The following is an 11,900-nucleotide window of genomic DNA, read 5'->3' on the forward strand; positions in this document are numbered from 1 at the left end:
TGTGACAAAGCTGGGACAGGAACACACAGCTCCTTTCTGTAAGCCTTGTCTGATTTCCCATGGTTCCTTACATACTTGTAACCTTCCTCTCTTACCTATCTGGAGACATTGTTCAGCCACAGTAGGAAGAATGTCTTGATGGTTTGGTGAGGTTTTTGGCTTTGGCAGCTCCTTGACAAGGGAGCAGCTTGCTCAAAGCTCCTACAGATGAACCTATACCCTCATCTGTCAAAAAGAATCAATTTATAGTATGTTTACCCAAGCAATTGGGCATGTTAAAACTGTACCTAAATTAGTAGCAGAACATGAGGTTAGCATAGCCCATTGGCTTTATGCTGTCTCCAGAGTAATTAGCCCTGATGAGAGGCTCATTAGCTACAGCACATAGCCCCACTAATGCAGCTGCACAGTTTTGAGGATCCCTGCTAAATACTAAATACTTCAGATGGTACTGTGCCACTATGTGGTATTAGTTTAGGATTCCCAAGCATGACAGTGCCTCCCTTACTTACCTCTTACATTGTCCTACTCCTCTGATTCCCTTCCAACCTGACACGTTATCATATATTTTCTGATCCCTGAGTCATCCCTGCCCCTAATTAATTATCCCTTGCCAGTGTGAACTACAAATCTTTCACATTTAGTGGACTGCTGCGAAGAGTTTCATACATCCTCATGCCAATCAAAAGTGCACAAGGCAGATCTGATGGCTGAACTCAATCAAAACGCATCAAAGGTAGCTGCACATACATAGATTAGGAGATAGTCCTGATACATGGATCAAACCCTTTGGATTTCAAGTAAATGCATCCCATTCTCCGCATTTCTGTCCCGCACATATTGCAGAATTGCACTTTTTCTTCCTAGTTTTTGTTTGATTTTTTTACAGAGTTAACAGTCTCCTCATTGCATTTTGTAAACACCAACAAAAAAAATCATCGCAACATCATCTGCAAGAAAATTCCCTTTCCAGATGAAGAACATCTGGCATCTCCTCATTGCCAAACCACTCCAGGCAATGCCTTGCCTATAGCTCTGTCCCTTTGTATTATTCCAAATACAAATGGGAAAGATTCAAAGAGGAATCCCTGCCTGTATCTTAGACTAGTTTCTGCTTTTCTCTCTTGCATCCCTCTTTTATTCTGGTACTTCCCAAGCATATACAACTAATACCTCACATTTCTTCAGTAAAACCAAGAAGCTTCTTCAGAAGCAACCAAGCTACAAAGAGGGATGCCAATCCCCAGCTCTGAATGTGTTTTTATATTTATCTAATTCTTGTTCTTTCACTCTGGTCCCATAATGAGCGCTCATGATGTAACACACTTCTTCACATACACAAAAGCTGGCAGAGAGGGAGGAGCATAGATCATTGCTGTGCAGCTGAACCTTAGACCTCTCTGTCACTAATTCTGCAGGAGCTCGAATGTGTTTCTGGTGTCATGCTTATGACCATCTCACCATAATGAACACTGTCCTAAATGCAGCCATAGAATCAGAGAATCCTAGAATGATTTGGGTTGTAAGGGACCTTAAATACCATCTAGCTCCAACCCACTGCCATGGACAGGGAACCTTCCACTAGACCAATTTGCTCAGAGCCCCGTCCAGCCTGACCTTGAACATTTCCAGGGATGGGAAGTCCACAGCCTCTCAGGGTAACCTATCCAGTATCTCGCCACCCTCATCATAAAAAATTTCTTCCTCATATTTAATCTAATCCTAACCTCTTTCAGTTTAAAGCCATCGCCCCTTGTCCTATCATTACATGCCTTGTACAAAGTCCCACTCTGGCTCTCTTGTAGTCCCCCTTTTGGTACTGAAAGGCTGCTGTAAAATCCCACTGGAGCCTTTTATTCTCCAGGCTGAATCTCCAGCCTCAGCCTGTATTCACAGAAGAGGTGCTCCTGCCTTCTGATCAACTTAGTGGCCCTCCTCTGGGTTGGTATTACTGGCTACTTAAATAGTTACTTATTCTGGGTTTTTAAAGTTCTTCAATACCTTTTTTGTGACACAGAGTAACAAAAGGTTCAAAAGGTAACTTTGAAATGCTTTGTGGAATTGTTGTCATTATCATTATCAATTTCTGCTGAACACGATGATAGTGCAACATGTTAAGGGCGTTGCAGGATACATCCCTCAATAGCTGGTAAAAAATGTTTTAGAGAAGCTCATGATCTGATAAAGTTCTTACTGTTGTTCATGAGGAGGGAAGGACTTGGCTAAAGAAACACCTAAATTATGCAAGCACACCTTGTCACCCCCATAGCCGCACTTTTTTTTGTTCTGAGAATGAGAACTGGCACTTTTCCAAGGAGGTGTGTCAGAGGTAAGTGAACATGGCACTGAAGTATCCTATTGTGTTGTAACAGTCTTACTGGAGACCTGAAGGTGTGTCCCTGCCTTTATAAATACCGCACTGCTCTTCCAACAAGCTCCGGCTCTTTTGAAAAAGGGGAATTGCATCAGGAGCTGTGTTTGGGTGTCTCCGAGCCCTGTGCAAGGTATGTATCTTAGTTATCTTACTTTTGCACTGTTCCACTTGCAGCAGAAGGTTACTGTCAAATCTTTATTCATTTTCATGTTATTATTTTCTGTGTTTGCAACAGAAGTGTAAATACCATATGAGGTTCCCTAAAGAGGGGTTTATGGAGTGAGAATTTGTGTATAGGATAAGGCATGAAGCAAGTCAAGTAAGAACTAAGTAGGGCCTGCTCACACAAGCTGTTACCAGTGTATTCTACATTCTAAACTTATTTAACTAAAGATATTTGCAGGTAACTGAATGTTGAAATAGATTCCTTATTAGCGTGGCTGCACATGAATTGCTGCTTTCGAGCACAAGAACTTGGTTACAGAAATTACTATGATGGAAACATCTAAAAATATATCTAGGGATTTAATCATCATAATGCCAGATTTAAACCCCTCTTTGATTCTCAAAGCTGCTTTATAAAGACAAACACCTACAGAAATAAGCAGGGATCAGCAGATAATAATTTGCAGATGCAGGGATCAGCTTGATAATAATTTGCTAACTAGCTACATTTCAAAACTGAAGTTTCACATTTATCCCTGGATTTGGTGGCTTTAAACAGAGCCCAGTACACCTCAGGTTATCTTCAAAAGCAAAAGGGTAGTTCTGTTTGTTTAGCAGTCAAGGCGGAAAAGAATACATCAGTAGTTACTTTTTGATGTCTGGAACTTTTTTTCACAGCAAATTTCAAATACTGGCATAACCAGTGAATTACAATGATTTTCAGGATGCCTTCAAAACAGTTTGCCTCAACTTGAACCAAATGGTTTCTTTTCTGTCTGGCATATTTTCGAAGAATAACCAGAGGTTGGAGTCAAAAATGCTTATGAGTCATTTTGCAAAATGGGAGATTGTGGGAACAACTGCTTTATTGTTATAACTTAAGATATCCATCTGAAATTGACAAATCCCAGGTTCAAATTCCTTCTCTGACTCCAGAAGAGATTTTAATTAAGGTACCTCAGTCACTGGGCAGCAGCGTGTCCTGGGAGTGATTTTTCTGTTCCCCATTGCACAGATAACTAAGTAACTGGAAGTTACTCCACACCTACTTACAAGGATAATTCATAATGGTATTTAAACCGGGTATTATTTACACAAAGGACAGATCATTTTGCTGATAACATTACTTTAATAGGTATCAAAGAGCAGTGCGATGCCATATCTGAAAATCTTCAACTGTCAAATGTAATCCAGCATTAAGTGAAAATGTTTTTATCTTTTTGTTTGTTTGTTTGTTTCGAAGGCAGATAACAAGCAGAACAGAGACCATGAGGATCAAAAGCTTTGGACTCCTTTGTGTGTTGATGCTGGTCTCCCAGCTGCTACTAGCCAACTGTGAAAGACAGAAGGAAAGAAAAAAGGGAAGACAAGGCATAGAACATGGTAGAAAAAACCAGAAAGAATCTAACCAAGGAAATGAAAAAGGGCAGAAGTCAAAAGGAGGAAAATCATCTCCTAAAGGCAAGTTTGAAACCAAAGAAAATGCTGAGTGCACCTGGTCAGTGACGGACACAAATGCTGTTACTGTGCACGTACAGTGCAAGCACGGTGACAGTGAGTTCTGGTGTGAATTCTCTGGTGAACCTTCTAGCTGTGCACAGTATGCAGCAAACCAGAAGTCCTACTGGAAACAAGTCTCCCGATCCCTAAAGAAGCAGAAGCAGATCTGTCAAGACCCCAAAAGTGTACTAAAATCTAAATTATGTAGGAAAGGCCCACAAAGTGCTCACCTCAGGTTGACTCACTCAAGCTTACTAACAGCAGTGGGTCCTGCCAAAGAGAACAAAATGCATCACACAAAAGAAGTTGCTCAGACTCCAGCAGATGCCTCTGTGACTGAAAATAAGCTAGAACACAGTCCTCAAGACTGTGTTGAAGATGTAGATTACATTGACCAGAAAAAGGTGGCTGAGGAATACTGTCCAGAAAGCTTGCTTTCCTTCTGCAACTTTTTTATTACAATGGTCCAAGACAAACGATGCTGAGGAGGTGTTTCCAAAGCTCTGAATCATGAAGGTCTGGTCTCATCTGAGTTACTGCAAACAATTCCAGATTTTATTCTTATGTTATTATTAGTGTATATAAGCAAGAAGGAGTATATTTTTCTGATTTTGTATATACACAACAGACTACATTTAACATAGCTGAAGATGTTATAGATGTTATGTGCCCACAGATTGCTACCCAATGGATGTGTTACCAGTGGATGTTACATACTCTGTGCAGAAGTGTATCAGTAATCTCCTTGGCCCTCTTTGAGGTGTGCTAGCCAAAGTGATGAATTCAGTGCCATGCACTTATGCACTTCTTGGTTATGTACAATGCCTTTGACCTAAAAGTTATTAAGAAAAATAAACTTCAAAATACATTCAAAACTGCAAAATAATAAAAATAATAAACTTCAAAATACATTAAAAGTGCTCCTACTCTATCTCTCTGTTTTTACTAGATTTCTCTGAAAGTGCTACACCTTTGTCAAAGAACGATCTTTCACAGTATCTAGGTGAAGTGCTGTTTATAAAGTAGCTTTAAAGATACTTCTGCAGATTTGCAGATTCAGGTTTTGATAGCGAGCTACATTGTGGTTAGATTTTCATCATCATAGTAATGAAGGGCAATAAGATTTTCTGATTTGTCAATAAGTGTGCAAATCTTCAGTTTTTTAATCTCACCAAAGGATGTCAGAACACTTTAAAAATATAAACTCCCTCTTTTCTCCTACAGTCTGAAGCACATTGTACTAATTTTCTGGTAGGTAAACAGAGATGCAAGGATAGAATGAGTTACACAAGTTGGTACATGAGCCCAAGTCTGGATCCCTTATTCAACAGCTAAAGAACTCATATTCGACACTGCCTGCATGGTATTTTGAAATTTTATATTCTTTTATCTTCCTGTATGGACGACACTAATATTTTTCTGTTCATTAAACTACATCTGTATTAAAAAATCCAAACAAACAAAAACCCACAACAAAAAACCCCAGCCAAAACTCCAAGAACAGAGATTTTAGAAAATGTAGAGTTAAATAATGACAATTGATCTTAGCTAATTTTTGAAACTTCAGCTGGAGGAAATGTAAAATACAACTTACACTTTTCTTGTGGATCTGAACACAGAAGTATGGTCTTCTGCTAGTGGTCCACTTGAAGAAACTTGAAACTTCATGAAAAACAATTTCCCTGATCATTTCTAGCAAATTAAACTAGCATTTCTGTCTCTTGAGAAAATACAGCCTGTTTCCTTCTGTAAATATGTCATTGCTAGAATATTTTTAAGAGGGGTAGTTATGAGTTGAATGTGGGATGCTGCTATTAGTCAGGCAAACTGTGTTTGAGAAGGATTCAAATGTATTTTACCAAGTACAAATGGCAAATAAAGAAGCAGGTTCTTCCTACTGAAGTTCCAGTCTCTGCATGCCCTCTGGAAACACTGGCTGTTACCAGGCCATGCAGGATAAATTTGGTTGGACTGGTGCCCACAGCAAAGTAAAATTCCAGTAAAAAGGGCCATCAACACTAATAGCTGTGAGGCTGGAAGACACAGCCATTGTGGTGCCAAGTAGGGTGGGAAAACAGCTACCATCTCTTTACTATTAAGGTAGATTCATAAATACAGAAAGGGCAGCTAAGTTGCAGCTGCTAGACACTTTGTGTGTTGTTCTACACCCCTTTCCATTAGGAGATAATTGAGATGAGAAAGTCAAAAATGCAGAGGAAGTATTAGGAGCTTTATTTGGTCCAAGCAACCATACACTGCAGTAGTTAGTTATTAATGTCTACTCTGGTATACAGACATATTTCTATTAGTTCCAGATTATAACCAGAGCACTGGGTTGGCCTGACTTAAGAAGTTTACTTGCTTCAGATATTTTGGAAAGTGTCCAATCCTATCTACCCTTAGCTGCTGTTACTCTTGGGAGCACTCTGGTGAGGACTTTGTTGCCTGAAGCACGATCACTCTGCTCTGAGTTGCCAGAAGGCACTGCTCTCCCGTGGCTGCCAGCCAGGCAGGCACATCGGGCCACTGACATATCCCAGAGCAAATTCCAGCCCGGGATTCCAGAGATGTGAGTTACATCTCGGAGTGCAGGACTGCAGCACCTGGACCCATGTGCTGGAGTTGCATGTTCCTCTCCACAGATGCACTGTATTTCTTCTGCCTCATCTTCTTGTTTCCATTCAGGGCTGGCTTTTATCTTCACATGCGGCTCTTTGCTGGAGGAAGACATGCTCATTCTCAGCAGTTCACAGGTGCATTTCTCCTGCAATGCAAGCAGTTGTGCAAGGACTGTGGAGCATCATGAGAAAAAGGGGGTCTCTGTGCAGCCTTTTTCCTCAGAAGGTGGCTTAATGTGAGAGTGAAGATGTCAAAACTGTCTCAGCCAAAGTAAGGAATTTTTTACTTCCATGGGTGTATAGTTTTGATTGTTCTTCAGAAGGGTGCATTTCAGAATAGCAGGGTCTGAGGCAAATATATCTGGAGTCTAACTTCATTACAGCCTTTTCTATAATTGCACTGACCACAACTCTATGGCTAAGAGGATCTAAGGTCTCATTGCACCTACCAAGCCTTGTGTTTCAGCCAACATCCACAATCACTTGACAGCAATCACGTATGAGTCTTTCTTTGGGGCATTTACAGAGTCACTGGAGTCGGTATAACTTTGGTGATTCTGGAGTAATGCTACTTAACATCAATAAAACATTTCCTGGTGTTGTTCATCTGAGGACCTCTGCTCATCATGAAAAAGTTCACAGCTGAGCTCTATTCTCTGACTCTTTGTCCCAGTGGACCAGTTGTCATTGTGTCAGAACTTCATGTTCGAAGAAGTTGATGGTAGTGACTTTTCTAACACCGTTTCTAGCAGGGCAGGCAGGACCGCAGTGAAGGAAAGCAATGAACGGGTTTAAATTTTGATTGTGTGGTTCAAGACCTCTGTCCTGCCATATTGAAAAGATAACAACCTCAGCCGTCTTAGTGTTAATGTGAGTTATGGAAAAATCAGTCCTATTTTACACACGGGGAAACAAGGTACGGGACGGCTGGATGACCTTGACAATCATGGGAAGAAAATCAGTGGCTGGATCAGCAACCAGGCAGAGGTCTAGAGTTCCAGTGGTTCCCTTCTCCCACGCCTCATGATAAGACCATTCTGCACAAGAACTGCATGGATTTGCTCTTGAAGATATCCAGCTAACTTCTAGATACTTTAAAATTATTAGGAGTATCTGTGTGAAAAATTAGCTTACTTATTAGCAATATAGTTTGTTTTCCAGACAACCCTGGGTATTATAATTTGAATGTTTGCTTGGGAAGAAAGATAGGATTTTGAAGATAGTAAATTCATTTTAGCTTCAGACATGAAGCTTCAGGGAATTTCTTTTCTCCTGCAATATGGAATACTTATACATTTTGTAAATGCTTTAGATGATGCATGATCTTTTTAGATAGATCCAACCCCCGCGTACTCCCACAAATTCTTAAACTCTCCTCAAACTTAGGAGAGTCAAAAATTAGTTTATTTTAAAAAGAGAAGAGGCAAATTTGAAATTAGAGAGTTTTTCAACAGTTGTCTCCTAACATATGATGGTTTTATCTGGACAAAGTTACATGTTTCTTTGTATTCACTAGGAAATAGGAAGATAATGTTAATGTCTAGGAAATAGCTTTGGCAGTACAGCACTACCTAAGAACCTGTAGAATGTCAGCTCCTTCAAAGTTTTATTCATTACTATTTACTGCAGTATATTTTATGCCCACTTTCATACACAATTTCATTTGAATGAGCTTCCGCTCCTTTTGTAACCTCCTTTATTCATTTACCACTTTGGCAACGGGACAGATTACATATCTAATCTCATGTATTGCTGGACTGCTTGAAGGAGAATAGAACTGAGTAACTCAACCTTCCTGCTTCCAGTAGTTCCCCACCCTCCTCTTCCCCTGAGGGGGCCAATAGGTATCTACCACCTGATATCACCTCACCTGGATTTGACCAACCATAGTATAGACTGTGTTCAGACAAGACATATTTTGCACAGCCGTGCTCACTCTGTGTGGACAGAGCTGAACCTAGATAATGAATTCCACTCCCTTTTTCACTTTTCCCTTATTTTTTTCTGATGCTGCCCCGAGCAATGCAGCTCAACACTTGTTGGTTGCTGCTGCACCTCACTCGTACCTTTGCCAGGTTTGCATTCCAATTCAATATATTACATAGTTTGCTCCTCCAGGTTATTCCAAGAGTGATACCACACCAGGAATTGTTCAAAAGGAAAAATCCAGCTTCAAGGATGGGAAATTCAGCAAGTTCCAGCCTGCAGGGATTCCTTGCAATCTTGTCACTTGGATGGTGCTCCTGATGAGAGCATGCATGTCCTCTGCCTGTTATCACCATAAATGCTGCAAATCCTAGGGCATTTCTGTGTTCTAGCATCCTGAAACTTCTTTCTGCTCCCTCCATGACCAAGCAGGGGAACTCTGAACCTTGGCTGCAGTCATGACCTCCCTTCAAAGAGCCAGAGAGGAGAAGGCAGAGTGCAAGCCTCCTAGTAAGGTGAGGATTATCAGACACTGAACACCTGGAGGGCTTGGAGGGATATCTCTGTGTCTCTCCTGCTCCTTCCATTGCTATTACTACAGTGAGACAATACATGGTGACAGATAAAGAGAGGATACTGGCCATATCATAAAGCTTTTTATGTGTTTGCAGAGCTTTGTAGTGATGCCATGAAGATTTTTTGCCTTTTCTTTTATACTCCTGTTATACCTTTTTACAACTTCTGTATTCTCAGTGATTTTTGCCTACATTCTTGGACTTGTTTGTCAAGCTTGGAGTCTAAATATTCTAGAAGCTTCGTAGCTAGGGATCAGTGTGCCCCAGACCCCAAGGTCCTCTCCAGAACACATTTTGTAAACTAAGATAGAACCATCCAGGGGAAGGTTCCTTGGGGAGGGGGGCTCACTTGAGCCTCTCATTGGGGAATCTTTGATAGATACGCTAATTAGTAAAACCTATAATGTTATACCCGATCTTTCGGGGTGGGCTTTTTTTTTGGTGGGGCGCATTTCGGTGCATTTGACCTGGACGTGTGCACCTAAGGATCCTTAAAATAAATACCAAGGTAAAACCCCTTTTCCCGTTCTAACCATGTATGACTCTTGATTTTAAGACCAGGAAAAGGCATCAGCAGCAGGAAAGGATGCATTAGGGCCCAGCTTATCTCTTTAACACAGATTGATACGTAAGGGATTTCTTCAGAAAGATGCTGCTATCCATGTAAATTATGTATTTTATTTAGCTACAAGAACCTCTTCCAAACTTGCTTCCAAACCTCACTGGAAATATCTGGTTTTTAAAGAAGTGATAGTGAGTAGGTGGAAGAACAGTGAAAAGTTCCCATCAAGCCAATGCTACTTGTCTGCCTTGGCCACAGATCATACCAGGCCCCACATGGAAATGATAAACTTAATTAACCCAGTGGAACATGCAAGTCTCACACTGATCTCCAGGCAACAACCACACACATCAAAGGGACTTTGTTATATAATGAGAGCCTGTGACATGTTCAAAGCCGTCCACCAGTGTGCGCATTTAAGTACTCTGTGGTCTTTTGTGTATGCCAAGGAAGAGAGTTGTTCCAGCCAGCCAGAACGTTTGATGCTAAAATTAATCTTAAAATGCAGGAATTACAATATTATCTGTAACAGGAATGCATTCTATACATCCATAATATGTGCACTAATTATACGTAATAAGTGTGCTCAGATAATAGAATATTATTTAAATAATACGAGTTACCTTTACATCTTTTGCCTGAAGGTGCTGTGGTTTCTAGAGTCACTCTAGAGGTGGTGTGGTTCCCTGAAAAATCTTGCGCTGCTTTTGGGCTACTCCGCAGCAGCTGAATCCCCACAGATGTCGGTGTCATGGCAGCTCAGTTCCCAGTGCTTTTACAAAGCCTGCAGTCCTCAGTGTCCAACAGGGAGGCCTCCAGGTGAGCATTAAACTCAGAGACGCTCTATTCCTCACTCACACGGGCAGATGACACAGAAGCAAGCTAAAGAGGCAAGTTTGGAGACAGAGAACAGTTGGAACACCAGGGATGCTGGGTTATGTGCAATTCCAAAGGAAGTATTGTCTCAAAAAAACCCATGACATGAAGTACTATGGGCTGCACTTGCTGCTGCAGATGGGGTGTTGGGGTGCACAACCCCTCATCTGGGTTAGTGATCAGGTTGGTTGCTGTACAGGGTCTCTAGAGCTCCCAGGCCACTATCACTACAAGTGAGGACATCAGCTGATGATGTCCTGGCCAATGTCCAGAGAAGTAATTACATTGTGCTGCACAAGCTCTTCTCAGAATTTCAATCAGATGCAGCTGTCTTCACTGTCTTAAACTGCTTTGTGCTCTGACTGTTAATACTCTGGTGTGGGTGATCTCACATAGGCAAGGGACTGGGAAAATATTTATTGAAGTCCCCCAAGTCTGAAGGAGGACCAGTTATGAAGGCAATTTCCGAGTGATATTTAGAGAGAAGACATTAAAAAAAATAGGTTAAAAGTTATATTTTAAAAACAAAGGCAGGAAAGTTGTTTTCAGAGAGGCAGATTTCATATTAACAATTAGAAACATAATCTTGGTATCCAGTGGTTTTATCTTGAACGTCCTTGTGCTGGATGTTTCTTTTATACTACAATCCACAGAAGCCTATGTAAATGGGAGTGTCTTTGCCCTCCCAGAGTGAGTAAGGCTTAAAAACATAAATTAAGTCCACGCCAGCAGTTCAAAAGCCAAATTCCAAACACAAAGAGCCCCCTATTTATTATTACCTTAAGAATTGCTTTCTAACCTAATTTTATAAGGGTGATCCACAACAGTTAAGTGCTTTAAACTGTGAGGGAACAGATACCAGGCAGTCAAATGCAAGCAGTATTAGTAGAAATTACATTTGTAAAGTTGACTTTTTCAAACTAAAAGGAGCGAAAATGTACCTGCAACAGAAATGTTAAGAAACGATCGATCACATGAGATTCTGTAGGAGTGATGCTTAGTTGTGAATAAAAGTATAATTCACAGAAAATTGAGACTGGTAATGTAGGAACTTGTGATCATACCTGCATGGCTCATCTGAATTTGCCCCGCACTTGCTCCTGTAGCCAGGTCTGGCAAGAGTACAGCTGACATTTCCATTAGCTTATTGGCTTCAGCCTTTAGAAGCATAGAAAGATATTTAGAGATCAAAGCTCTCTTACTTTCCTCATAGCACCACTCTACATATCATCCTTCCTATCTCTTGAATGCTGAATTTGACTTCTCTTTGCATTCGTATTCCTTGAGTGGCCTTGTGTTTTCTT

At 40.8% G+C, this 11,900-nt stretch overlaps 1 protein-coding gene across 2 annotated transcripts; it reads left to right on the forward strand.

The window, feature by feature from the left end:
• The first annotated feature begins 2,397 nt into the window (after positions 1 to 2,397).
• FGFBP1 (fibroblast growth factor binding protein 1) lies at positions 2,398 to 5,301 on the forward strand. 2 transcript variants are annotated; one of them, XM_017727598.1, is made up of 2 exons: positions 2,398 to 2,504; positions 3,783 to 5,301. In XM_017727598.1, the coding sequence occupies exon 2, from the start codon at positions 3,808 to 3,810 to the stop codon at positions 4,522 to 4,524; it is 717 nt and encodes a 238-aa protein (XP_017583087.1). In that variant the 5' UTR covers positions 2,398 to 2,504; positions 3,783 to 3,807; the 3' UTR covers positions 4,525 to 5,301. The 2 variants fall into 2 exon arrangements, with proteins under 2 accessions (XP_017583087.1, XP_017583086.1); XM_017727597.1 differs by having other exon boundaries at positions 2,411 to 2,504; positions 3,787 to 5,301.
• The last annotated feature ends 6,599 nt before the right edge of the window (positions 5,302 to 11,900 follow it).

This window comes from Corvus brachyrhynchos, unplaced genomic scaffold (assembly GCF_000691975.1).
Source record: "Corvus brachyrhynchos isolate BGI_N302 unplaced genomic scaffold, ASM69197v1 scaffold80, whole genome shotgun sequence".
Lineage (NCBI taxonomy): Eukaryota > Metazoa > Chordata > Aves > Passeriformes > Corvidae > Corvus > Corvus brachyrhynchos.

Coding starts and splice junctions, on each gene's coding strand:
- FGFBP1 (XM_017727598.1), top strand. CDS start 3,808: ATGAGGATCAAAAGCTTTGGACTCCTTTGTGTGTTGATGCTGGTCTCC.